The sequence below is a fragment of the Leucopleurus acutus genome, assembly GCF_964270905.1.
Source record: "Leucopleurus acutus genome assembly, chromosome: 14".
In the NCBI taxonomy this organism is placed as follows: Eukaryota; Metazoa; Chordata; class Mammalia; order Artiodactyla; family Delphinidae; genus Leucopleurus; species Leucopleurus acutus.
The window spans coordinates 9,669,552-9,697,357 of NC_139156.1; the positions used below are offsets into that span (position 1 = coordinate 9,669,552).

Genomic DNA, 27,806 nt, shown 5'->3' on the forward strand with positions numbered 1-27,806 from the left:
GCTGACCCCGTATTCCCGTAGGAATTTATTCTTGTAAATACCTCTCGGCGTCGAGCGCTTCTGGATCCAGGCTTTGCAGCTTCAGGTCCCGAATCTCGTCAGGTTCTGCAGGTGAGGAGACAGGCACCTTCCCATCGCCAGCAGGAGTGGAGGGCTCAGGCCCGGGCTGCCCCGCAGCCTGCGGGTACCCGGCCGGGCTGTCCCCACTCGGGGCGGCTGCAGCCTCCATCCTCAGAGCCCCTTCACAGCAGCTGGGGTCCCCAAGGCTTCCTGGCAGAGCCGAGGCACAAGCCGCACCAGAGAACATTCTCGTAGTACCTGCTTCAGGCAGGTGGGCAGACACACGTGCCCCGGTCTCAGCTGTGCTCAAAGTGACGTCATCCTCTGCTTCCCTAGCAGCTTCTGCTCCCAAGCCGGGCTCCAGGGGAGTATCCACCACTTCCCCAGCTGGTGGCTCCAGGGTGCTCTGGGTGCCCAGGGCGTTCTGTGTTTCCGAGATCCCAGCAGCACCCTCATGCCTCCTCTCACCCCTAAGTGTGTCTGGGGTACAGGCCTCACTGATGGCCTCGGCCACAGTCAGAACAATCCCATGGGGAGAAGATGCTCCCTGGGCAGAGGTGGGCACCGACATGTCACCCAGAGCCCCTGGGTGAGAAAAGCCCTGGGCACCATCTTCTCTGGGTTGACTGTCTCGGCTAGATATCTCCTGGTGCTGTTTTCCAGGAGGAATTCTGTCGTCTTGAACTGCGTCCCCTTCTCCACGGCTCTGGGGAGCCACCTGCAAGTCAGCATCAGGAATCTCTGGAGAAGTCACCTGTGAAGACAGACCCGAAGCTGCTTCCTGCCGGCCGCTTTCCTGCTGGGAGAGGGCCTGGCTCCCAAGCCCCGGCCAGCCTTCCCCAGACCCCTCTGGCTTCTTGCTTTCTGTCAGCATCTGTGGAGGCCCACTCGTTTCCTTCCCCACGCTGGCACCTGGCAGGCTCTGCTCTGCAGCTGGCCGTGCCGGCCCCGGCAGCTTCTCTGGAGCTGGATCCTGGGGACCCAGACGAGAAATCTCAGCCTCTACAGTCAGCTCTTGCTTCTCCTCCTTTGACTGTATCCAGAGTCCGGCAGGAGTGGTGGGGAGAGGGGCGATGGCCACTCCTTGAGTCCCATCTGGAAGCTTCTCTGGGCTTGGCGTGGCGAGGTCCTTGCCCATCACACTCTTCCCAGCTCCTGCCTTTTCTCCCAGTGTGCTCTGGGGCCGATCGGCGGTCAGGGCTCCAAGCACAGACTTCTCAAAGATCTTGGTGATGTGCTCTCTGAAGTCAGGGAGCCCAGCGATCATACTGGTCTGCCTGGAGCTTGCGTCTACACCAGCTGATGCTCCCTTCCTGGGATCCTTGGAAGGGCCTACCATCCTCTCCCCACTGCGCTCTCTCTCCCCTGCTGCATCACCTGCTGTGCTCTCCTCACTGGCAAGGTGTGCCAAAAGTTCACTGGGCTTGGCACTTGCCCCGGGAGCTCTTGAGCCTTTCTGTTCCTCTGCAGTCTGCTTCCGCTTGGCCAGAAGTGGCACCCTGTCCAGGTAGGGTATGGAGTCCACAGGTCCCTCAAAGGTCCCAGCTTGGGGGCTTCCGCTGCTGGCTGGCACGGCAGAGATTTCCTCACCTGCAGCTCCCGGTTGCCAGAGGGAGGCAGGGGAGCCACACGGTACCTTCGTGGAGGAGGCATTTTCCAAGACAAGCAGGGGCTCCCGTGTGGGACAAGGGCTTTCGCCAGGAGCTCTGAGGCCTTGAGGTGAAACAGCTTCCACGCCACTGTCTTCTGCCCCTTTCCTGGCAGCACCCTCCATATGCAGGTAAGGAGTGTCAGGGGCAGCCTCTTCTGGTGGCCTGGACGACAGGAGCCTCTTTGAGTCAGGGACAGCCTCGGCTGCAGAAATATCCACCTCGCTCCTGGGACTCCCACCCAGCTCCCTGGCTGGCAGCAAGGCATCCTGGCAGCTGGCAGAGGGCTGCCCAGCTTGGCAGGGCTCGCCTAGGGCACAGGTAGAAGCTTCCTCCCCAGGGGAGGGGCACTGCTCTGTTGGGAGGAAGCCCCCACTCCGAGCAGCTTCTCCTGGCTCCCCCGGAGCCCGTTGTGTCCCCAGGTCTCCTCCGTCAGCGTTCCCGCCAATCCCAGCAGTCCCACCACCCGCACCTTGATCCTCGGCTGATGGGAAACTTTCAAGAAGCTTCTGGGGCTCTGCATCCGTGGCAGTGGGATGCTCCATTTCCTTGTGTGGGGCTAACCCCGACTGCCGCCTGCCCTCCTGGGTTTCATCACCGGCCTCTCTCTCTGGGGCCTCCTGGGTGGGTGTGACTCTGGGGCCGGCAGGTGCTGGAGCTGGTGGGCAGCGAGTTGCCTTCAGGAGAGCTACTGAATCAGGCCGACAAGGCGGGGCCCCCACTGTGTTCCCACTTGCCTTCTCTGTCTCACCCAAGTCCTGGAGCGGGGGCCAAGCGTCAGCTGCTTCCGAAATGCCTGCATCCCCGAGACATGCCTCTTCATGCTGGCTGCCAGCTTTCCGCCCATCAACCAGCTCCTGCTGGGACTTGTTTGGCCCCTGTCCAGCACAGCAACTTTCCTTTCTGCTCAAGCTACATGCAAGAGAAGAGTCTTGTAAGGTGTCTGCGGCAGGAGGTGGGCCCCCGGACAGCTGACTGCCACTGCATTCCCCCTCTTGCCCGTTCCCCCCTAGTGCAGGCAACTCCGGTCTCTTTGGTGCTGACAACTCCAGCGGCTCTGTCGTACGATTCTCCGGAACCGTGTACCCGGGAGGTGAACTTGGAGCAGCAGATGGACTGCCCTTGGGGAGCTCGCTCTGAAGTTCTGATTCAGAAGCCTGTTCCTTTGCTCCATGAGAGGGCAAGCTCACATCTTCCCGAGGTTCCACAGGTATGTGGATTTGGGGAGAATCCGCACCCAGGTTCTTAAACTCTGCATCACCTGGGTAAGTCTCTTTCTCGCTTTCGCACCGTTGGGACTTCTCCCTGAGCGTTTCGGAGGTGGATGCTTCTGGGTCCGTTTGGGACTGCTGGAGACGGTTCTCAGAACACAGTGAGGGCCTCTCGGTTGCAGCCACTCGTATCCCGCTGTCCCCCGGGCAGGACAGGGTTTCCTGCTGATCTAGCTCCAGGCTGAGGGTCGTGAGCCCACAGTCCACTGCCAAGTTCTCCTCCTCAGGGGGAGGTGGCCCATCGGTGTGGACTTCCTGTCCAGCTGCATCACGCCCCAGCCCATGGGCGTGGGGTGGTGTCACCGAGCCCTCCGCATCACAGCTGCCCGGCCTCTGCGCGGATGGGTGGCTCCTCGTCTTTATTTCAGATTTGCCCTCCGCCTCCTGGGCTTTGGGGACGACCTCTGTAGCAGGAGTCGACAGGAAATCCGATTTCTCTGATTCTAAAGCAGGAAGAGGGTCCATTCTTCCCAATGCCCCCACATCCTGAAAGGTGTCAGGATACTTGGTCTGCAGTCCTGGCCCCTCCCAGACAGCTCCCTCGGGAAAAACATGTTTACCGGCTCCATCCGGCCCAGAGGGGGGGATGGGATCCTGCTCGTGGAGCTGGTTCAGTGAAGCAGATGCATGGACCACTTGGGCTTCTCCCATCATCCCACAGGCTGCCGAGCTCCAAGCTGCATCTTCTGATGGAGAGCCGGGCCTGTCCACGTGCCCGGGGGCCTCCTTTCTGAGTGGCTGTGCTGAGGCCATGCTGGGAAGGCTGTTGCTCTCCACATCGCCAGTTAGCTGTGAAACCTCGTCCTGTTCCCCCTTTGGGTCAGGCTTGCAGCCACAGGCTTCGGGTTGCTCTCCCTGAAGGTTCCCAGGATCTGCACCCTCGGGGGGCTCTGGGGCTGCTTCCTGTCCTCTAGGGTCGGCCCCAGGTTGTCTGCTTTCCGTAGCCACAGCTGGACCCTCGGGGGCTTTGCCTTCATCCTTTGGCCCCAGTGACCTTCTGGCATTTTCATCTGATGCGCCGGGAAGGGGAAGAGGCAGAAGCCCTTGCTGGACCTCGTGGCTTTGCTCCCTATTCCAGAGCTCTTCCCTCTCCTCCGGGGGTGAAGGTGTAGGAACCTCTCCGGGGACACCTTCGGGACCCGCTCCCTCTCTTCCGAGGTCTGATGCGTGCTTCTCCTGTCCTGCCAACCCTGCTTCTGCCCGCTCTGTAGGAACGGGCCTCTCAGCATCGGAAATCATCTCTCTGGGCTGTTCTGCAGCAGCAGAGGCCCGAACAGCTGGCTGTGAAGTGAGGCTTGAAGCTGGGTCCGTTTCCTCAGTCGCCGCGTGTGGGGCGGGCTCGGGGCTCACAAGCAGGCCCCCCTCGGGCTGGTCACCTGCCGTCACACAGACGGCCCGACGGGGCTCAGCTCCTTGCCTCCCCGTCTGCGAGTGACCCCGAGCATCAGGGCCATCCAGAGTCTCCTCCCAAGAGTCCTTGGCCCCCGGTGCCAGGGCAGGACCCAGCGACTCCCAGGGCAGCTCTGTGGGCGGCGGACGCGCTCCCACTTGCCGCGGGCAGCTTTCCCGGGCAGCGACCTTCGCTCCTGCTCCTTGGGTCGCCCCTGGAGCACTCCCGCTGGGAGGGCAGGCCCTGAGCGCTCCCGAGTCATCGGTGAAGTCCTGAGGCGGCCCCTCCACTTGGCATTTAGGGGCTGGGTCTCGCGGGGTCGGGTTCTCGGGTTCTGGGGGGGACTCTTCCCGGCCGGCTGAGCTCTCTTGGCCTGGTCGGGCTGCAGCAGGGGCCATGGGGGCTCCCCGCGCAGACTCTGGCAGGGAAAAGCCACCTGCAGCCTCTTTCCCTTGGGACTCAAAACCACCAGTCCAGCCATCCTCTCCACACAGCTGCACCGTCATCGGCTCTCGAGGAGCAGCTGCTGAAATTCCCGGCACCTGGCCAATGGAACTGGAGGAAGACAGTTTCTGCCCCTCCTCTTCCTTCGGTCCTCTCTCTCTTCCGGCGCTGGGGACGATTGCAACCACCCTGCGCTGAGTAGAGCTGTCCATCCCAGGGACAAAGGCTGCTGGGGCGTATCCTGGGGCATTTGGGGAAGGTTCCCTCTGGGGGTGTTGAGCCAGGGGACAATCTTCAGGTTCCGCTGCTGGGCTTGCCAAGCAACCTTCCGGGGCGCCCTGAGCAAAGGGCACGGAGGCCAAGGGACTCCCCTGCTCCCAGGGCTCCGGTGGGCTGGGCAGTGGAGAATCTTCTTGGCCCATGGCTTCCCGTGGGTGCTTCCTTGGCTCAGTCACCTCTGGGGACATGATGCAGGGATACTGGCTGGCAGCACCTTCAGAAGTGGAGCAGGAACCTCCGTGCCCGACACTGCCAACAATGAAAACATTTATTGTTTTATCAGTTCTCATGGATGCCAAGGACAGAGCCACAGCCCAGGCAGAATCACTGCACACCTCTCCCCACCAAAGGCCACAACACACACCAGCCTCGTGCATCTCGTTCCTCTCCATGAAGAGACACCCCCCAATCCCACCCCACCTGTAACCATGACACGTGCCCTCACTCTCTGCAAAAATTAGTGCAGAAAATCTCAAACATTCACTCTGAGGCTTTCCATGCTGGTCAGTAGAGAACCGGGAAATATGGAAACTAATTCGTAATTGTCTACAATGCAGGAAACTCAGAAGATTTTGAATAAATATAAACCATGGTAGAGAATTTGATGAGCTCTCTGTAGTCTACAGAGAGGTCCTGAACACTTCTGGGGATCCTTAGATGTTCAGGAAAAAGGCAAAAATGGGCAAAGCCAGGCTTTGAAATCAAGAGCTATTCTTGCAAAAAGTTAACCCGATTCTTTACATTCAGCGGGTGGTACTGTGAGGCATAATCCAAAAATCAATTCTATTTAGCTGTGGAATTTCTGCATATGAACTACATATAAAATTCCTGGGAGCTGAATTACCTTCATACCCATATGTGTCTCAGCTTGAAATTACTTTGCTGTACAGTGTGTAAAGAAAAACTGTAAACATGCAGGAAACTTGGGGGAATATGGCTGAGACATGGACTTGCTATAGATCATTAACTATCCAGTTACTGTAAAATAGCTTATCACATCCCATATTTAGACTGTGTTTCTCAATTCTGTATAGTTTTAATTAGGTGTATTTTTTAAATTTAAAAGCAATATACGGCCAAGACAAAATTTTGAAAATGTAGAAAAAATGCTTGCCACCTGAAGTGTTCTAGTGAATTTCCTTTTCTTCCTACGCAACTCTTTAGGGGGTGCAATTTTTGTTATTTTTACATAGCTGTGATTCTATCTACTTTTATGATCATGTATCTTTCAGTATCAAAAGAAATTGGTCAAGGCAAAGTTAACAGAAGTATGGCTTTTCTAAGGCTTTTACCATGTTCTTTGAAATTATTACAGGGAGGAAAATTTATGGCATCTTCTTGTAACTATTACATACACACACATCCACATATTCATAGACCCACAGTGTTTTGGATACGACCAGAGGAAAGATTTTATTCTATGTGTCCACTACCAAAATCCTATCTTTCCGTGCAGGGCAACGCATATACGTTCGTTTATGAGAGATGCATATAGTGGGAAGATGAAGTACACTTCTGTTCAAATTTAGAAATATGTGTTATGGACTGAATTGTGTCCATCTAAAAATCCATATGTTGAAGTCCTAATCTATCATGTGACTGTATTTGGACACGGGGCCTTTAAGGAGGTTAATTACGGTTAAGTGAGGTCGTGAGAGGGAGGTCCTAATCCAGTAAGACTGAAGTCCTTATAAGAAGAGGAAGGGACACCAGGAGTCGCTCACATAGACAAGAAGGCCATGAGCAGATGCAGCAAGAAGGTCCTATCTGCAAGCCAAGAAGAAAGGTCTCCCAGAAACCAACCCTCCAGCCCCCTAACCTTGGAATTCCCTAACTGAAAAAATACATTTCTGTCACTGAAGCCACCCAGTCTGTGGTCTCCTCTTATGGCAGTGTGAACAGACTAATACAATAGGTGTATTGGGCATTTATTGTACCGTCCTTTCAACATTTTTAAGGTTTCAAAATTTCCAAAATGAAAAGCTGGGAAAATAATAATGGATGAAATTTATTGGACATCAGTGCTTTACACGGATTATCTCATTTAGCCCTACCAATAGCCATGCAAAATGGATATTATCACTGCCATTTTGCAGATAAGAACCCCGAGAACAGAGGGGTTAAGCTTGAATCTGTTGGGCCATAATCTTCTTATTCACACTATGCTGCCTCCAAAAATAAAAACTTCCATGGAGGGGGACAATGTGTGTGTCCCCAAAATTCAAATGTTGAAAACTAATCCCCAAGGTGATGGTATTAGGAGATGGGGTCTTTGGGAGGTGATTCAGTCATGAAGGTGGAGCCCCCATGAAGGGATTAGTGCCCTTATAGAAGAGACCCGAGAGAGTTTCCTTGCCCCTTCTGCCTTGTAAGGACGCAGAGAGGAGGCGTCCATCTGTGAACTCGAAAATGGACCCTCACCAGACATAGAATCTGCTGGCACCTTGATGTTAGATTTCCAGCCTCCAGAACCACAAGAAATAAATGTCTGTCATTAAGCCATCCAGTCTATGGTATTTTTATAGCAGGCTGAACAAACTGAGACAGAGGGCAAAAGGCTCTTTACCTGGCTCCACTCCAGCCTCTCGCCAAGCCCCTCACCTATGAAATGTACGTGATATCCCATGACATCCTTGAAGGAGGTGTGTACACATGTCACCACACTAGTTGTCCTGACTTAATGCTTGTTCCTGCACATATGACATTGAAAAAATTTTAGTTGGACCCAAGAGAGAGAGTTGGCTACTATCTCAACCAGATTAGCATTTTCAGACCAAAAGCAAGGCTGACAAGAGCAAAGAAGAGAAAACCCAGAGGGTAAGTTATAGGAATCCCTCCAATCCTCACATGGTCATGAGGACGGACGCGCCCACGGAGAGCCCTGGCCCCATGCTGACTGACACGTGTGAAACCACCAGGTGTGCAGGTAACGTGCCTTGGCCTGGCCTCTGCAGAGCAGCATTTCTGGAAATCAATGGCTTGTTCCAGAACCAGCAACTCTGCACTCTTGAATCTGGCCATTTTCCTTTTAATAAGCACTTTACACTGAATTGTGTCCCAATCTTTAACTAGGGTGTCAAGCGGTTTAGTAGCTGATGAGATCAATGGTGTGTAATTCATAAATGAAGGGCTCCTATTGACACCTGCTTGCTCAAGAAGCGCAGAACACAGCCCCTCTGCGCTGGTAGCAAAACAGACAAAGCAGCTTTGTTGTCCTGTCTCTGACAGCAGCTGCTAGCTCAGGAGAGTGTGCGGCTTCCCTTCAGGCTGCCTGAAGTCAGGACCATCTGGGGACGAGATGACAAATTCACTCAATCTGGGCACCTTGAAAACCTGCAGGTCTTTGGAGACAGCAACCAGGAACACATCTCCCAGAGTGTGAGCATACGACTCCATTCAAAATAAGGACCCAGCCTTGGTTTATTTCGCCTAAGCTGGGCACCAGCAATCTCTGTGATTGCCCATCAGAAGCCAATTTTTAAAACCAGATTAAAGCCACTCACCAGGAGCAGATTTGCCCAAGGGCAGGAAAAATTCTAAGAACTCATCTGTGAGGGCTCTGCGTTAATGGAAGATTCCATAATGTCCTTTTGTGCTTCAAGATTGAATCACAATGTGTAGGATGGAGGTTCAGCTCAGAATCCAAAGGCGAGCTCTTGTGGGCTGGGCAGCGTGTTCTCAATGGAAGGCTTTCAGCCCAAAGTGGGCACAGCCTTTGAATTGAGGAGGAGAGGGCACAGCCTCCCCAGTGCCGACCAGACGTCTCCAGCCAAGAAAGCGCGAGGCATGGGGTGCAGAGACCTGGGAGGAGGGGTGATTTGCTGCAGCGAAGGTCTAAGCAGAGGATGGAGATGCAGAAAATGTCCTCCCCACCATCCTAGCTGGAGACAATCACATCCAGATGGGTTCCTAAATGAATAGCTCTGAAGACACACACTCAGGCCAAGTAGGAATGCTTAAAAAGAGGAAGGAGGCTTGTGGAGGGAAAAACAAGCATGCCCCTGCACTACCAGGCTTTAAGGGAACCAGCAAAACCATAAAGCAAAGTCGTCAAGATGGAGAGTCGCCGCTGACTGAGCATTTACTAAGGCCAAGCCCGTGCTAAGCGCTTCAGTTATGATTACATTTAATCCACACAGTAGCCAGGCAGAGCGGATGCCCCCCACTGCACAAATGAGGAAATATTCACAGAGAGGTTCAAGACCAGACCCGGGTCGCACGCGGAGCTCCCACGGCAAAGCAAGATCGAGCCGCGCCTGGCTCCAGGACCCTGCTGTCTCCTGCTTCCCTGTGCTTGCTGGCCTCGCCTCTCCTGGACCAATGCAGCAGCCTCTTCTCCCACCCACTCTGGCCCCTGCATTCTCTTCTCCAGGCTGCAGGCAGAGCAATGGCTTAGAAATGAAAGCCTGACCCTGTCACCCTCATGGGAAGACTCTCCGGTGGTGGCTTCACTTTGCAATCAGCTGTGCCCCCAGCCTACCTCTCCAGCTTCGTCCCACACAGAGCTCCCCATCCGTGCATTTTCCTGGAGCTGGAGCCCTCCTGCTTCTCCCTGCATATCTCAGCCCCAATCTTCACTTTTCGATGAAACCTCCCTGGACTGGCCTCTGGGATCAGCTCTCCTTCTACAGCCCTACACAGTGAGGGCACTAGTCACAGCTGCCATCAGAAAGGATGACCATTTTTCCCACTGGAGTATAATGGAGACTGGGTCTTGCCTCTTTTCAATATTGTATCTCCAGTGCTTGCCATACTGCAAACATTGAATATATGAATGCATGGGTGGATGGACGGATGGATGGATGGATGGATGGATGGATGGATGGACAAGTACAACTAAATGCAAATCAAGGGTACTAAATATGCAGAAATGCTCCCAAATCCTGGTCGTTTGACTTGAAGATTAGGAAAGTTCTTTTCTTCCATACAGTCACAGCACTCTAGTGATCTATGAGTCCAAACCTCTCATTTTACAGGAATGAAGAAACTGAGGCCCAGGAAAGGCAAAGTACTTTTGTTTAAATACCTCTGCCAAAGAAATGAGGTTAAGGCAGCACCACTCAACCCCCTGTCCCTTTGCTCACTGGTGGGTCTGATAAGTTAGGGGGTACACTGCAAGTGATTTGTTATTAATTATAAAGCACAGAAGTCCGCGAATGATTTGTAATTTTCATAAATTAGCCTAATTCAAAAGATGATAAGGTGTCCCCACAGAACATCGTCTCTGTTACTCATTTTGCATTCTGCTTCAGTTTCTGGAAAAGGAAAGCATGGGGCCGAGGGAGATCCAGCAAGTTAGACCACAGACCCTGGGGACTACCTGTCCTCAAGCACGGCTAACGGCTGGGGCTGGGGTGCCCCTCGGCTTCTGCATCATGCCGTGGCCCACAGATTAGGGGCTCTTCTGACACTTCTGAGTTCTCAGAGAGGTCTGACACTGCTGCCCTATTCTCCACTCCTTTCGGGTCGTCGCCCCAGGAAGCGAGGCTTCTCTGATTGGTTAGATGGGGAAGGCAGCCCCCCGTAGGTCCAGTCTTCCCATGGGTGGGAGTTAAGGTGTTCAAGGTCACTGAGATGAGCTTACCCACAGTGCAGCCCCTCTCCCCGCTGCCTGCCTCCCCGCCCTTCAGGGCAGACTGCCCTCGCACACAGCCTGGCGCTGGTGGGACCTGATTCCGGGCACAGTATGCCAAGCCCCTGGTTGGCTCTTCCTCCAGTCCAGCCTCGCCAGTGATCAAGCTGGCTTCCTTCTCCCTCTCTGACTCCGGCCACCTCCTTCACAATTGATTCAGAATCTGCTGCGACCACTGACCTTCGACACCCGCTGAAAGGAGTTCAGGGTGGAGATCAGGAATGAGGCCCTCTGTGCTCTGGGGAAAACTGGCAGAACAGGCCTCCAGAGACTGAGATATTTTTCAGGAGGAGGTTTTATGAGCCCATGTCTTGCACCTCCTCAGATCTAGAAAAGCACTAAGATCATGAACGGAGACATCTGCTCCTCGTGACCAGCAACGGCCTTCTGCTGAGACGTGCGCTTGACTGCACGCACCCCCTTCACCAAAATCCTATGTAACACTGACCTTCCCCCCACCCCTTTGGAGCAGTTCCTCAGAGCTCTCTGAGAGGCTGTCTCCCGGGCTGTAGTCCTCATTTTGCCCCAAATAAAACCTAACCCACGGGACTTCCCTGGTGGTGCAGTGGTTAAGAATCCGCCTGCCAATGCAGGGGACACGGGTTCGAGCCCTGCTCTGGGAAGATCCCACATGCCACGGAGCAACTAAGCCCGTGCGCCACAACTACTGAGCCTGCGCTCTAGAGCCCGCAAGCCACAACTACTGAGCCCATCTGCTACAACTACTGAAGCCCGCACACCTAGAGCCCGTACTCCGCAATGAGAGAAGCCACCGCAATGAGAAGCCTGTGCACCGCAATGAAGAGTAGCCCCCGCTCGCCGCAACTAGAGAAAGCCCACGCACAGCAACGAAAACCCAACACTGCCAAAAATAAATAAATAATAAAATAAATAAATTTTAAAAAATTATAAAAATAATTAAAAACAACAACAAAAAACCTAACCCACAACTCTCACGTTGTGCATTTTCTTTAAGTCAACAATGGGATGAATAAAAAATATATTTTTAACGGACGCCATAACTGTCACTTAGGTTGACTCCTGCACTGTGAGATAGATCACCATTCCAGAGCCTTCAGAGAAGGAATTTACATGGTGAGTGATCTGTGCAGAGCAAAGACTCTCAAGTTAATAAGGATATGACAACCGCCATGCTTTAACAACTACAACATGGTATTTCACAGAGAAAGGCGCCTCCTCAGAAACTTCTTTGTGGTCCGAGCAGATTAGGTCCAATCCACACTCACAGTCCTAACTTGTCCAAACAATGCTCCCTAAATGGATGCCAGCGAGCCTGCTGACCTTGGCAGCCCTGTCAGACTCAGCTTTGTATTTTAAATCCAGTGTTAACTCTTCTCTGGCTCGTTCTGCATTAGAAAAAAGAAAGACCACAATGCTTAAGCAATCCACGCAATAAATGAAAGAAAATTATTAGTAGGTTCTAAAGAGTTATTGGGGAAAAGGGTGTGTGTGTGTTGGGGGTTGGATAAAACACCAAAGCATCCTTAGTATTCAGCCTGTACTTTGCCACATGAACTTTTGTTTGACTTCAAGGTCAAGGTGTTGGTCCACTCATGAGACTTCATTAACCAGCATAAGGAGGGGAGGGCACAGGCAACTGAATTCCAAAGAAAATTCAAAAACCATCCTGTAACCAATTTTTTTCAGCAACCCTCATGTGGGTGTTGACCAAACTGTGTGGTTCCCAGCCTCAGTGCTGGGCTTGGAGTGTGACCCCCAAGCCTTCCCTGTAGCTGGAATGAACTCGGTGTCTCCTCCTTCTGTCTGTCTGTCACTGTACTTCAAATGTATGTAGATATTATCACAAGAAAACAGAAATTCATTTAAATGCATTTCTGGCATAATAATTACTTTTGATCATTTGGATGTTTCTTAATGATCAATTACCAAAACTAAAACTACAATCCCATTAGAGGAGGCATCTGGGTTTTCTGTTTGTTTGTCTGTTTTTAATCTAATAAGATATTTCTTGAAGAAGATAAGTAAGATGTGATCACAAAGTGAGATTTCCATAAATGTTACTCACAGTAAGTAATCAAATGTCTCTAATGTTGTATACAGGTAGTTTTTTTTTTTGTTTGTTTGGTTGGTTCGTTTTTTGCATTTATATATATTCGTTTTCAGATTCTTTTCCATTATAGGTTATTATAAGATACTGAGTAGATTTCGCTGTGATATACAGTAGGTCCTTGTCGTTTCCTTACTTTATATATAGTAGTATGTATACGTTAACCCCAAATTCCTAATTTATCCACCCTCCCCGCCCCCCAGTATCCTCTTTGGTAACCATAAATTTGTTTTCTAGAGGCATCTGCTTTTATTCACAATAAAGATTTTTAAAATTCTAATAAGCACGAATCAAGGAATTGGGTAGAGGGACTTCCCTGGAGGTCCAGTGGGTGAGACTGTGCACTCCCAATGCCCCCAGGTTCACTCCCAGGTCGGGGAACTAGATCCCGCACGCATGCCGCAACTAAGAGTCTGCATGCCACAACTAAAAGATCTTGCGTGCTGCAACTAAGACCTGGTGCAGGCTAAATTAATAAATAAAAATAAATATGAAAAAAAAAAGGAATTGGGTAGAATGTTTAACTGAGAATATGAAGATTTCCTGAATTGTAAATTAAATCCCACTACTCATCCATGGAAAAATGCAAATGACAGTTTTGCCCATGTGCTCGGATTATGGGGGTGTTTTTATTTTATTTTGACACCACAAGGGTATTTTGGACAAGAAATAGTGGGAAACATGTTTTTGTTATATTCCTTCTTGATAAGACTTCTAACATACATTAGAATAATTTCCCTCCCTTAGTCAACAAAGTGCAAAACAGAGAACACACTGGAATTTTCCCTTGATGACTGAAAAATCTTTCAGCAAATTTGGGCCACTCTCTGAAAAAGAAGATGTTACCAATATCACCTACGTGAGACTGAGCTCCAAAATGTGACTAAGTGTCTCTTGTTAGAGCAAGTCCCAGGGATGATCCATTTTGCTGAGATCTGTCTCTCTGTGATCCCACTGGTCTACATGGTGGTGGGGGTGGTGGTGATGAGTCAACATTAGTGGTGGCCAAGCTGGTTCAATGTCAAAGACATAAAAACCATCCTAGGCTCCTTCCCAGCTCTGACACAGCTGCAGTGACGCATTTGGGAAGATTAACTGCTGTCAAAGTTGGCATTTGAGTCTGTAAAAAGACACAAGAGACAGCAAGTGGCTGTGATACAAGCTGCCCTTGAAGAGAAAAGAAAAACACCTCTTGCCCCTAGCATCCTCTCTCTTACTATAATTTTTTTTCTAGAAGGGTCTCCCCACCTCTCCCAAAATAAATGCCAGGTGTTTTTTGCTGCATTTCCATTTAAAGAAAAAAAATTGATACGGTGGTTTTTCAAAGTTTTCAGGGAGCCAGGGTTGGAAAATTTCATATATAGAATTATTAACTAACAGGAGGTTGGGCTGATGGGGGATTGGCTTCTACAGGAGATGTGGGAAATGAAGGGCAGTGATCCCTGGAGATGGAAAGTAACAGAGTAAGCCCTGCTCTTGCCCCTGCTTAAGGCCTGGAGAAAGTGGCCCAGGGTGGGGGACCCCAGCTGGAGCCAGATACTCTCCCTGACTTAAGGAGATGGAGCTGGGTGCTGGGGGGTGGGGTGGTGACCAAGGCATGTAAAGTTCCCAAGGCAGGGCACCAAGAAGTGAAAGCTGGGCAAAGAGAGAACTTGGAGTTGTACAAAACACTGATCGGCACATGTATGTATGGAAACCACGTGGGACTAGGTACAGACCACCTGAAAAGCTTATAGGGAAGAATCCTTAAAGCTAATACAGAGCTGGGAATAGTTCCCATTCCTACCAACCACAGTGGAAAACCTCATAATTCATCGGACGTCTGTTAGAGTACTAAGAAGGGTCTTGCCTCAGTAGTGGAGAAAATTAACCCTAGACTAAACGCTGCTCTGGTCTCACCTTAAAAGCAAAACCCAAAAGGATTAAGCTGATCCAAATAACTGCATCCCAGAGCAAAGTTCAAGAATATTTATAGGAATACAAAAATATCCAGCATCTGAAAGCTTAAAGTCCACAGTGCCTGGCATTCAAAGAAGCAGGAAAATAGACCCAGACTGAAAAGAAAACTCAGTTAATCAAAGTCAACCCAGAAATTGTGCAGATAACAGAAGTAGTACACAAGGACTTTTTAAAAAGTAATATAACTGTATTCCATATGTTCAGGAGGCTAGAGGAAGGATTGACCATAAGTACAGACATGGAAGATATAAAAAGACCACATAAAACTTCTAGAGATGAAAACTACAATGCCTGAAATGAAAAACACACTGGGGAGGGATTAATAACAGATTAGTCATTACAGAGAAAAAGATTAGTGAACTTGAAGACATAGCAGTAGAAACTCCCCAAAATGAAACACAAAGAGAAAAAGACTTAAAAAAAAATAAAAAGAACGGATCATCAGTGAGCTGTCAGACAACTTCAAGCAGCTGAACGTATGTATAGTCAGAGTCCCCAAAGGCGGCAAAGACATTACAAAAAACAGTTGAAGAAATAATGGTTGCAAAATTTCCAACTATGATGCAAACTGTAAACCCACAAATCCAAGAATCTAACTTCTAGCACAGGAAACAAGAAGAAATTACACCAAGGCATATCATAACCAAATTGCTTAAAACCAGTGAAAAAGTAAAAAACATTAAAATCAGCTGGAGGAAAAAAACAGAAGAACAAACTTAAGGATGACATCAGATTTTGGAAACAATGCAAGCTAGAATACAGTGGGATATCTTTAAAGCAATAAAAGAAAAAAAAAACTGTCCAACTAAGGACTCTTTGCACAGTGAAAATATCTTTCTAAAGCACAGCTGAAATGAAGATTTTTTTTCAGGGACTTCCCTAGTGGCGCAGTTAAGAATCTGCTTGCCAACGCAGGGGCCATGGGTTTGAGCCCTGGTCCGGGAAGATCCCACATGCTGTGGAGCAACTAAGCCTGTGCGCCACAACTACTGAAGCCCGTGAGCCTAGAGCCCGTGCTCGGCGACAAGAGAAGCACCGCAATGAGAAGCTTGTGCACTGCAACGAAGAGCAGACCCCGCTCGCCGCAACTAGAGAAAGCCCGTGCGCAGCAATGAAGATCCAGTGCAGCCAAAAATAAATAAATAAATAAATTTAGTTTTAAAGAAAAGATTATTTTTCAGACATGCAAAAGCTAAAAGAATTCATCACCAGCAAACCAGTATTTCAAGAAATACTGAATACAGTCCCTCAAACCAACAGAAAATAATACCAGAGGGCCGTCAGGATCTATATAAAAGAATAAAGAGCACCAGAAATGGTAACTATGCAGGTAAATATAAAGCCATTTTTCCTCACTATTTAAATCTCTTTTAGAAGATAATTGGCTATGTAAAGCAAAAATACCATATACTGTGGGATTTGTAACATGTAGTAGTAAAATGTATGTCCGCAATAGCACAAAGGCCAAAAGTGGAGAAATGGAAGGATACCGTGCAAGATTCTTCTAATATACATGAAGTGGTACAATACCACTTGACAGTAGATTGTGATACTTTAAAGATGTATATACTATAGATCCTAAAGCAACCGCTTAAAATAACACAAATAATTGTAATAAGTCAAAAGGGAGGTAAAGTAGAATCATAAAAATAAATGTTTTTTAAAAAGGAGAAAAAGGAGGGAAAAAGGAACAAAAAAATAGATGTACAGAGAAAACAACAGGACCGTAGATTTAAGCCAACTATATTAATAATCACATTAAATGTAAACGTTATAAACACTCCAGTTAACATGGAGAGGTATTCAGAATGGATTAAAAAATCAAGATCCAACTATATGCTTCCTACAAAAAAGGCACTTTGAACTTTGCTTAACAAGCACAAATAGGTTAAAAGTAAGAAAATGAGGGGGGAAAAGGTATACCATGAAAATACTAATCAAAAGAAAGCTGTTGTGTCTATATTAAATCAGACAAAGTCAATTTTTGAGCAAAAAATATTACCAGGCATAAAGTAGATCATCATAATGATAAAATGTTCAATTCATCAAGAGGATGTAACCATACTGAAAGTTTATCTAACAACAGAGCTTCAAAATACATAGTGCGGGCTTCCCTGGTGGCTCAGTGGTTAAGAATCTGCCTGCCATTGCAGGGGACACAGGTTCAAACCCTGGTCTGGGAGGATCCCACATGCTGCGGAGCAACTAAGCCCGTGTGCCACAACTACGGAGCCTGTGCTCTAGAGCCTGCGAGCCACAACTACTGAGCACTCATGCCACAACTGCTGAAGCCCAGACGCCTAGAGCCTGTGCTCCACAACAAGAGAAGCCACCGTAATGAGAAGCCCGTGCACCGCAACGAAGAATAGCCTCCGCTCACCTCAACTAGAGAAAGCCCCTGCGCAGCAACGAAGACCCAACTCAGCCAAAAATAAATAAATTAAATAAATAAATTTAAAAAATATATATATATAAAACGCAAAAACTGATAAAAATGGAAGTGGACAAATCTACAATTATAACCTTATGGTTCTATACCCTTTTCTCAATAATTTATTCAACAAGTAGATAGAAAATCAGTACAGTTATAGAAGACTGGAACTACACTATCAACCAACCTGACCTAATTGACATTTATTAAACACTATTCAATAGTGGCAGAATTACATTCTTTTCAATTGCAAATGAAACATTTATAAGACAGACCATATTCTACACATTAAAAAGAACTCAATAAATTTTAAAATATTAAATTATTCAGAGTGCATTATCTGGCTACAATAGAATTAAATTAGAAATCAATAAGAGAAAGATATCTGGAAAATCCTCAACTATTTGGAAATTAAATAATACATTTCTAAATAGGCTGTGAGTCAAAGAACAAATTAAACGGATAATTAGAAAGTATTTGAACAAAATGAAAACACAAACATCAAAATGTGTCAGATGCAGTTAAAGCAAGATTTAGAGTGACTTTTAATGCCCTAAAATACCTATATTAAAAAAGGACTCAAATAAATGACCTCAACTTCTACCTTAAGAAACTATAGAAACACTGGTTACACAACAGTTAGGTGGTGATACTTAACACCACTGAACTGTACTTAAAATTGGTTAAGATGGTAAATTGTATGCTTTGCCTTTTTAAACCCAATAAAAAATAATTTAAAAAAACAAGTAGCAGTGTGGATTAAAAGAAACCAAATACCAAAGTATACCTACCGTTCAATACCATTTATATGAAATTCAAGAACTGGCAAGACTAATCAGTGGTGGTAGAAGTCAGAATAGTTGTTATTCTTGGGCAGAGGTACGGACTGGGAAGTGACATGAGAATGTTCTGGGGTAATGGAAATAGATCTGGGCGTGATTACACAGGGGTATAGGCGTGTAAACATTCAACAAGTTCAGATTTATAAGCTTATGGTACGTATTTTATACCAATTTAAAAAAGGTAATAGAAAAAAAAAAAAACTATGAAGACAGTTAAAAGACTCATGGTTGCCCCTGGAGAGAAGGAGGGAGGGATGAATAGGTGGAACACAGGAGATTTTTAAGGCAGTGAAACTATGCTGTATGATATTGTAATGGTGGATACATGACATTATGCATTTTTCAAACCCATAGAATGTATAATACGATGAGTGAACCTTAATGTAAAGTATAGATTTTAGTTAATAATGTATCCATATTGGTACATTAATTGTAACGAATGTACCACACTAATGCAAAATCTTAATAATAGGGGAAACTACTGTACAGAGGAGGGAGAGATTTGGGGAGCTCTCTGTACTAAGTTTTTCTGTAAAACCGCTCCAAAAATTGTTCATTAATTATTTAAATATATTATATATTTATATTATATTTATACAAATAAGTTATTTAAATGTTTTTTGTATTTAAATATATAAAAATATATGTATATATGCACAGAGCTATGATAATCAATAAAGAACTAGAAAAAATAGGGAAGTCTGAGGGAAACACACTAATATTTTAAAAACAGTTGTCTGTAGACGGTGGGAGTATCAGTGACTTTCTCCCCCTCTACTTTCTACTTTTCTCTATTTTCCAAGTACTGTCTCTGAATGGAACAATGCTCCTCTTCTCCGCTTCTTAAAGGTTCTGTTGAAACCAGAGGAGCAGAAAGCAGACACACACCTAATTCAGCACATGACCTTCTTTTCCAGCCAGTGTCAAAAGTCAGGGAGCTCCTCCTTTTCTCCCTCCCTCCCACTCTCCTCTCCGTGTTTACTTCCTGCCAGAGATAAATAATGAGTGAGAAGCAGGACAGGCTGGTGGAAGTTGCAACCGGCGCTGCCTGACACACCCTGCCTTGCTTGGCAGGAGCCTGTGAACAGAACCCGGACTTCACAATGCTTTGTTTGGAAGAAACAGCATCTACTGCTTGGGAAACATGGGGCCCAGACCTGAAGCGCTGGCCCCGGCCACTGCTCATAAAACCGATCAGATCTTCTTGCTTCTTCTTTTTTCTGGGTCTGAGAACTGACCTTCTTTATAGGGAAATTAAACTTTGAAAACAGACTGGGGTTTGCTTTCTAATGTGTCTCTATGGAAGACCACAAGGCAAATCTTTTCAGGCACGTGTAAGGACTCAGCGTAATGGCTACGGGCCTGGGCTTTGGGTGGCATCAAACCAAGTTGGATTCTAGTTCCCACCATGCTACGTTTTGTCTGTGTGACCTGGGGCTGGTTCCTTAACCTCCCAGAACCTCAGTTTCCTTATATAGCCCCTCAGGTCATCTGTATTCATCCACACAGAGCTGCTAGAATGAGGTATGTGTTTCAGCCCTGAGTCCAATGCCCAGCATGCAGTGGACTTAGTTTGAAAATAACTGACAAGGGAAAGGAATCTGAAAAAGAATATATATATTCTGAATATATATATATTCTGAGTCACTTTGCTGTACACCTGAAACTAACACAACATTGTAAATCAACTACACTTCAACAAAAAATAAAATAAAAATAATTTTTTAAAAAAAGTCAATACCTTTATAAACGAAAAAGAAAAGAAAAGAAAATGACCATGGGAGGCAAGGTATAAGAAACATCCTTACCTATCATTTGCAGCCCACTATTTCTTTTTTTTCGAACCGTTTTTCTACCCTTCCCTAGGTGTTCCCTACCCAAACACCAAGGATTTTTTCTTCTAAGTTTGTAGTTTTGAAAGATCCAAGAGGTTGAGCTTAATGAATGTGCTACATCTCCTATTTTCCACATTTAAAGAAGTTCTGAAATTTAAGAGGCTAGTAAGTCTAGTGCTTCCTAAATTCTGTTTCTTATAGATCTATAATTATACCTCTTCCTTCTGCCTGGGATCACCTTCTTTCCCCACAATCCCCTACTTCCACTCAGTTTTGAAGCCCCAGCTGCAAGGCCATCTCCTCTGGAGGATGCTCCTTCTTTCCTCAGCGAGTCTGGCCTCTCTCCTGTCCCTGTGCTCCCACAGAGTCTGCCTATAGCATTTAGCTTCTTCTAGAATTATTCATCTACATGTCTTTCTCTACAACTGGACCAACATGTCCTGTTCATCTTTGTACCTCTGGCCTCAAGCCCAGAGCTTGCCCTGTGGTGAGCTGTGGGTCCATGTTTGTTAAATGGACTAAGAAACCTGTCCCTCCTCCGAGGAAATTCAGGCGTTTAAGGTGTTGGGTGTTAAGATTCTGCACCAAAAATTCTGAGGTGTGGGTATTTTTTCCCCACACTGACAAGCAGTTCTCCAATACTAGCTGGGAGTCCTACAATTCAGCTCCATTCTGACATGACCTGGAGGTACATTACATAGCATCAGACCACACAGGCTAAGGGCTCCGTCCCACAGGACTGCTCCCGCCACCCCAGTAAGTCCAGATTGTTACCTGAGCTTCTGACCAACTGGCTATAAATCAGAGGTTCCCATGACCCCCTCCTCGGGTTTAATTAATTTGCTAGAGTGGTTCACAGAACTCAGAGAAACATTTTACTTCCTAGATCACCAGTTTATTACAAAAGGAACAGCCCAATGGAGGACATGCATAAAGCAAGGTATGGGGAGAGAGTGAGGGGCCTCCATGCCCTCTGAGCTTCGCACTCGCTTTGAATCCATGTGTCCACCACCCCAGAGGCCCTCTGAACCCTGTCTTTGTGGGGTTTTAAGGAGGCTTCATTCCATAGGCATGACTGATTAAAATCATTGGCCATTGGTGATCAATTCAACCTCCAGCCCCTCTCCACACACACACCCACACACACACAGAGGTCAGGGAGGTAGGACTGAAAGTTCCAACCCTCCAATCACAGGGTTGGTTCCCCTGGTAACCAGCCCCCATTTTTAAGTGCTTTCCAAAAGTCACGTCATTAGCATAACAAAAGACACCTTTATTGCTCTCATCACTTAGGAAATTCCCAAGGTTTTAGGAGCTCAGTGCCAGGACTGGGATGAAGACCAAATATATGTTCCTTATTATAAATCACAATATCACAGGTATATAGCAGGAAATGAGCTATCCCTGAAGCGCAAAGGAGAACCGTGCTTTTCTCTCAAAGACAGTGGGCCATCCTACGTTTCCCCCAGTTTGACACAGCGTTTGTGATGGTCACCACGCTATCTTGCCAGATTGGTACCTGGTAGCAACAGGATTTCCTCCTGGACACTGGGTCTGTGACTTGTGGAACTCAGCAGATAGACCTGTTCAGGCCAGTTTTTCATATCTCAGCAAATGGCCCCCTTCACCCAATTGCTCAAGCCCAGACTTTGGGAGTCTTCCTTGATTCTTCTCTCCCTCCTTCTAAATCCCATCCATCCACAAGTTCTGGCATCTCTAGCTCCAAAATATCCAAAATACTCAAAGCTGCGTATGTTTCTCCATCTCCACTGTTATCACCTCAGTCCTTGCATCATCCGTGGGCCAGTATCACCCCCAGAGGGGTGAAAATTGGCTCTCAGGAGGCAGAAAAAGAAAATCACACATATTACAATGGTTCGTGGCCCTCCAAAGCCCACAATACGCAAACATATGCACTGTATCTATGGTACTGAAATTTCTTGGGGAGGGGCAGGCAATTTGGAATAAAATATCTACAAAGGTTCCTGTGGGAGGGCAGGGAAAGGAAGATAATGAAAACAAGGTTGGGAATCCCTGCCCTAGCTCCAGGCACCCCTTCGTCTTTCAGGGACCTGCAATGACCTCTCCTCTGACTTCCTGGCCTCCAGTCTTTCTCCCTTGCATTCTCCATACAGCAACCAGAGAGGTCCTGTTTCAACACATATCGGCTCACGTCACCTAAATCTGGGTGTCTTACCATGGCCAGCCCTCAAGGCCCCGGTCTGGCTGATCTGACCCCTGCGCACCTCTCGCTCACTCATCAGTCTCCTCCTGTTTCTCTAACACACTAAATTCATTCCTCCCTCACGTCCTGTGCACCGCCTGTCCCTCTACCTGGATCTTCCCATGCCTGCCTCCTTTTTGTCATTCCAGACTTAGTGCAAATATCACTCCCTTGCTTGACCATCTAATCCAATGGTTCTCAAACCTTAGTGTGTAACGGAACACCTGGAGGGCTCACCCCAAAGTCTGGGGAAGGGCCCAAGACTTAGCATTTCTATCAAGTTCCCATTTGGTGCTCCGCCTGCAGATCTGGGAACCCCACTTTGAGAACCACTGATCTAATCCAAACTAGTCACTCCCTTCTCTGTTCTTGTCAATCACAACACCAGGTTGGTGTCTTTCAGAGCCGTGACATCACCTGAAAGTGTCTGTCTTCCTTCTGTTCCATGTCTGTCTTCCTCACTACAACCTACTTACCAGCTGGAGCAGAAGCCCCAGGGCTTCTGGTGTTATTGGCTGTGTTCCCAGTGCCTCGCACAATGGATTCCCAATAGATATTTATTGAAAGAAAAACATAGATGAGAGAAAGGGAGGGGGCAGGAGTTTAACGTAGGCTAATTATCCCTGATTTCTGAGCCTTCACTATAAACTTCACAGACTAGCAAACAAAAGGTAGCTATGGTTATTGGCCTGAGGGTAAGCCCTGGGTCAGTGCTTCCCACACTTTATCATGAGAGTCACGTGGTCTTCTTATTAAAAACAGATTTTGTGGTCTCACCCCAAGTCTACTGGATCAGACTCTTCAAGGGAGGGGTCAGGAAATGGGGTATTTTAACACGTGATAAGGTGAACCTGGCAGTCGATCACTATTCACGATGTCCCTGCTGGAAAGACTCACCCTGGGTGTTTATTAAACACATAGACTCCTTGGCTCCACATCTCGTGATTCTGATGGACCAGGAAGGGGCCTAAGAATTTATCTAGTTAACGGACATCCGGGTAAATCTTATGATCTGGGAACTGTGGGAAACACTGTCCCATATGATTTCATTTACTGTCCTTCACCCCAACCCCGATCTGTTCCTGCGTTCTTATTTTTTCACTTTTTTTTTTTTTGCGCTACGCGGGCCTCTCACCGTTGTGGCCTCTTCCGTTGCGGAGCACAGGCTCCGGACGTGCAGGCTCAGCGGCCACGGCTCACGGGCCCAGCTGCTCCGCGGCATGTGGGATCTTCCCGAACCGGGGCACGAACCCACGTCCCCTGCATCGGCAGGCGGATTCTCAACCACTGCGCCACCAGGGAAGCCCTGTTCCTGCGTTCTTAAATATAGTTTTAAAGTCACACACACACACACACACACACACACACACACACAGCAGCACTGGAATGAGCCAATCTATCTGAGGATAACTTGTGTAAATAACTGAAACCTCCACGAGGATATCATAGCATTTGGGGCCATAAGGCTCCATCATCATGCCATTAAACTGTCACTCCTCCCCACGCCAGGGGTCAGCTTACATAAAGACCATACCAGCAGGGTTCCCAGTAAGCTTGATGGTCTTTCCTTCAATGTGCCTAAAATTGATCACAGTTTCCCTATAGCAGCTCTCACTTTGGATGTCCCAGTTTCTAATATTGGACCTTTCTTTTGGGTTCTTGGTCCAGAACCTTAGCATCTTCTTAGACTCCATCTCCTCTGCCTGCACCCAGGCCATCCCCAGGTTCTGTAGGTTTGAAACTGAGGAGGACCCTGTGGGCCCTTCCAAGGTACAAGCCCCTCCCTTGTCCCCACTTCTTGTTTGACCTTCCCTGAGTTCCAAAGAGCAGACTCAAGAAGTTAATGATTAGGACAATAGAGTCACAGGACTCCTGGTTCCTCCTGAAGGGATATAAAGAACAATATCCTGGTGGAGGTTGGTGACTACATGCTGACCACAAGCATGTAGACCCCAGACTGGCTGGAACCAGAAGGTTGATGATTGAGATTCCACGAACATCACCCTGTTACCTTACCACCAACCAATGAAAAAAATGTTCATGAGCTGATCAGACACCCTGCAACCCTTACCCCTAATATTGTCTTTAAAAACCCTTCTCTGAAAGCCATCAGGGAGTTTAGAGCTTTTGAGCATGAGCTGCCTGTTCTCCTTGCTTGGTGCCCTGCGACAAACACTGTTCTTTCCTTCACCACAACCCAGTGTCAGTAGATTGGCTTTGCTGTATGTGGGCAAGCGGACCGGAGTTCACTTCAGTAACAGGTTCTACCTTGGGGTGATTTCCCAGCCACCATCCTTCTACTACAGGAGCATCCCTTACTGTCCTTCCAGCCTAGCTGCTCCAGCACATTAATTCAGGCTCTAAGTTCCCTCATAAACCCTTGTTTAAATACAAACAAGCCAACCACAAAGTACTTCCCCAGCTTCCTGTTACCTGCAGGATAAAATCTCAGTCCCTTCCCTGACCTCCAAGTTCTCAACCTGGCCTCACTTCTCCAACCTTGTTTTTAGTGAACATCCACCACCAGGCCTGGGCTCACTTCCTGCTCTGCTCCAGAGAGGTCCAGTTCAGGAATTCTGCCCCTACCTGGAACGGCCTCTACAGCCATCCCCTTTGGTTCAAGTCCCACCCCCACCGACCCCCAGGAGACTCTCCTGTCTAACCCAGCCCCCAGCAAAGGTGTCTTCCTCTGGACCCCAACAGCATGGAACCCTGGCACTCACGCAGCTCTCTGGCATAACGCAGTGCTTCTCAAGCGCGGTCCCTGGACAAAGCAGCATCAGCGTCACCTGGGAACTCATCAGAAATTCTCATTCTCAGGCCTGGCCCCAGACCTACCAAATCAGAATCTCTAGAGGACGGGTCCGGCAACCTGTGTATTAACCAGCCTTGCAGGTGATCCTGATGCCTGCTCACCTCTGACAGCCAGTGGAGAACAGTTAAGACTTGGCTGTTGAGTTTCCACTCCTCCTTCAGTGACAAGGGTGCCAGAAATTCACCCACGAATCACTTAGGGTCACTCTCTGAGAAAGGTCTGTCATCTCTGAAGTATCGCCTGGTACCCTCCTTGAGAGAATGAGCACGTATGATATTGAAGCACAGGAAATGGCCACGATCTGACTTTTTTTTTTTTTTTTTTTTTTAGTGGTACGCGGGCCTCTCACTGTTGCGGCCTCTCCCGTTGCGGAGCACAGGCTCCGGACGTGCAGGCTTAGCGGCCATGGCTCACGGGCCCAGCCGCTCCGCGGCATGTGGGGTCTTCCCAGACCTGGGCACGAACCCGTGTCCCCTGCATCGGCAGGCGGACTCTTAACCACTTGCGCCACCAGGGAAGCCCTATCTGACATTTTTTTAACCTACAAAAACAATAATTTCCTCTGGTGCAACCTAATGGCTTCATTAACTGGGGAAAGGTTGTATGATAAGATCCATTTTGTTCTGAGGGTTTAAAAGGCAAGGGCAGCAGCAGCATAGCACAGGGACATCAGCTCGGTGCTTTGTGATGACCTAGAGGGGTGGGACAGGGAGGGTGGGAGGGAGGCTTAAGGGGGAGGGGATATGGGGACACATGCATGCATATGGTTGATTCACTTTGGTGTACAACAGAATCTAACACAGTATTGTGAAGCAATTATACTCCAATAAAGATCTATTGAAAAAAAAAAAAAAGGCAAGGGCTGTTGGTATCCAAGGAGGGAAAGGCTTCCGGGAGACTGGACAGTGGAGCTGGAACCAGTCCAGTCGCAAGTTTCCAGGGCAGCTGTGCTCGAGGGTGGACATCGCTGAGCAGTGAGAGGTGCAAACTCGGGCGAAGCTTGTCAGAGGAGGGCGGGGTGATACTCTCGCAGGAGCCCAGGGACTTGCGCAGGGTGGGGCACCGGGAAGGCGGGGCACCTGGGAGGCACTGCTCAGCCTCTGCACGGGTTTGGCCAATGCAGGGCTAAGTTACAACAGCGACACCGTGTGGCAACTGGAAAGCAAAGCAGCTAAACTGAGGGGACTCCCTACTGGATGAAGAGCTAACCTTTTTGGGGATGTATGAAGCCTGTTCTTGTGTATTCAGAGGGAAGAGGAGCTTCCAGGGGGAAACGATGGACTTTTCCCCACTAGGGCTTTGATGGCATAGTGCTCCAAGCCTCGGTTTCCTCCTCTGGAGAGTAGAGATCACACCTGCGCAGAGGGACAATCTTTGGCAGTATTAACACGTGCCTTTCTCCTTATATTCTTCCCTTGCCTCCCGGTCCAGCAGGCCCACTGCAGGCCTTTCTGTGTTCTCTCTCTGGAGCTTTTCCAAGTAGAAAACAGAAACAGTTTGAGGGCAATGGGTCTTTCCATCTTTTGTAAAAATCTGTAGTACGTCCTTTGAAGAGAAAATGCTAGCTATCCGTTGAGGCAAAAGGAGACCACAAGCGCATTTTAGGATGATGAGGAGAGAGCATGGAAGGGTCCTAGGAAGTAGGGAACGTCCGGGACTCCCTCCCTGCTTCCTGAGCGCGTGCTCAGGCTCACGGGGGAGATGATCCCAGAGGACTGAAGGGAATGACCATGGGCTCGCAGCCTCACCAAAGACCCCCATGTGCCCAGTGTATCGTGAAAGCAGCACAGTCATAGGGGTGGACAGACAGTGTGGCCTGAGACGTGGACATCTCAGTGGTGATGGGGTGAGGAGGGGACAGATGATGGCCTCGATACACCAGGTCAGGAGAGGGGTTCCCAAGGATGGCTGACATGGGCATTCCCACCAGTCTGGCCAAGTAAGGACTCAGAATCAGAAATGAATTGATTTAAAGAAAATAAAATTTTATTTTGCAGGCATAGAGCATGTGGCATAGTTTCTAGTGCCCATCTGCAAAATAAACGTCAAATCCTAGTTAAATGCTATCATTGTTGTGGATGCCAAGGGTGGCATGCCCCACTGAAATAGCACACAGGGGACCCCATGCTCGCTCTCTCTTCCTGTAAACATCCTGACTCCCCGGCCTCCTCTTGCTAGTTTCTGAGTTAGTTAGTGCAGGGCCTTGCACAATAGACATGGGCACATTTACGGAGGAGAATCATGTTTTTAACTGTGAACAGGAAGTTGCTTTTTTGAACTTGCTCTTAGAAGGCACCTCATGTGCAATTTGCCTGCCAATGAGAGACAATTCTTCTTCAAGGGAAAGATAATTGATTTAAGCTGAGGAACAAGAAACGAAAGAACTTTGAGCTGCTGTTACTCCCCAGGCCAGCTGGGACACCGGCCCCAAGTAATTCCCAAACCTGTCCAGGAATCCCAGAACCTCACAAGGATGGGGATGGAAGAGCTGGACCTTGGGTCTCAGCCAGCAGTGACTTCGCTTGTGTAGGATTCCAGATTATTAGATTCATATCACCGGGAGCCAGTTTAGACTGTCATCCAGTCTAGTTAGAGCCAAATATTAAACCCTTTGTCCTGCTACCCTGATAGAAAAGTTCATGAAGGTGGAGCAGCCATGGGGTTCTGGGAGGGAAAGGAAGCCCCCATTTTACAAAGAATTGAGATCAAAGGTGCCATTCAAGGCATAGTCTGTGCCTCTCTCCACAAAAAAGAATCCTCTGCCCCGCAGGATCAGCATTGCCCTAAAGAAATCCAGTGTTCATGCCAAGAGGTTCAAAGAGCCTCTCCTCTGGAAACCGCATTAACTGAAGACCCCCCCCCCCCAGAAAATGACACCAGCCGGCG

The 27,806-nt window shown here is 48.2% G+C and overlaps 1 protein-coding gene across 1 annotated transcript in view; it reads right to left on the reverse strand.

Moving 5' to 3' along the window:
* TACC2 (transforming acidic coiled-coil containing protein 2) overlaps positions 1 to 27,806 on the reverse strand; it is a gene marked incomplete at its 5' end in the record, with an annotated part of 182,220 nt that overhangs the window by 137,906 nt on the left and 16,508 nt on the right. Inside the window, one exon of the mRNA XM_082854641.1 lies at positions 42 to 5,342. Within this exon, the coding sequence (XP_082710767.1) occupies positions 42 to 5,342 (5,301 nt within the window). The remainder of the gene's footprint in view (positions 1 to 41; positions 5,343 to 27,806) is intronic.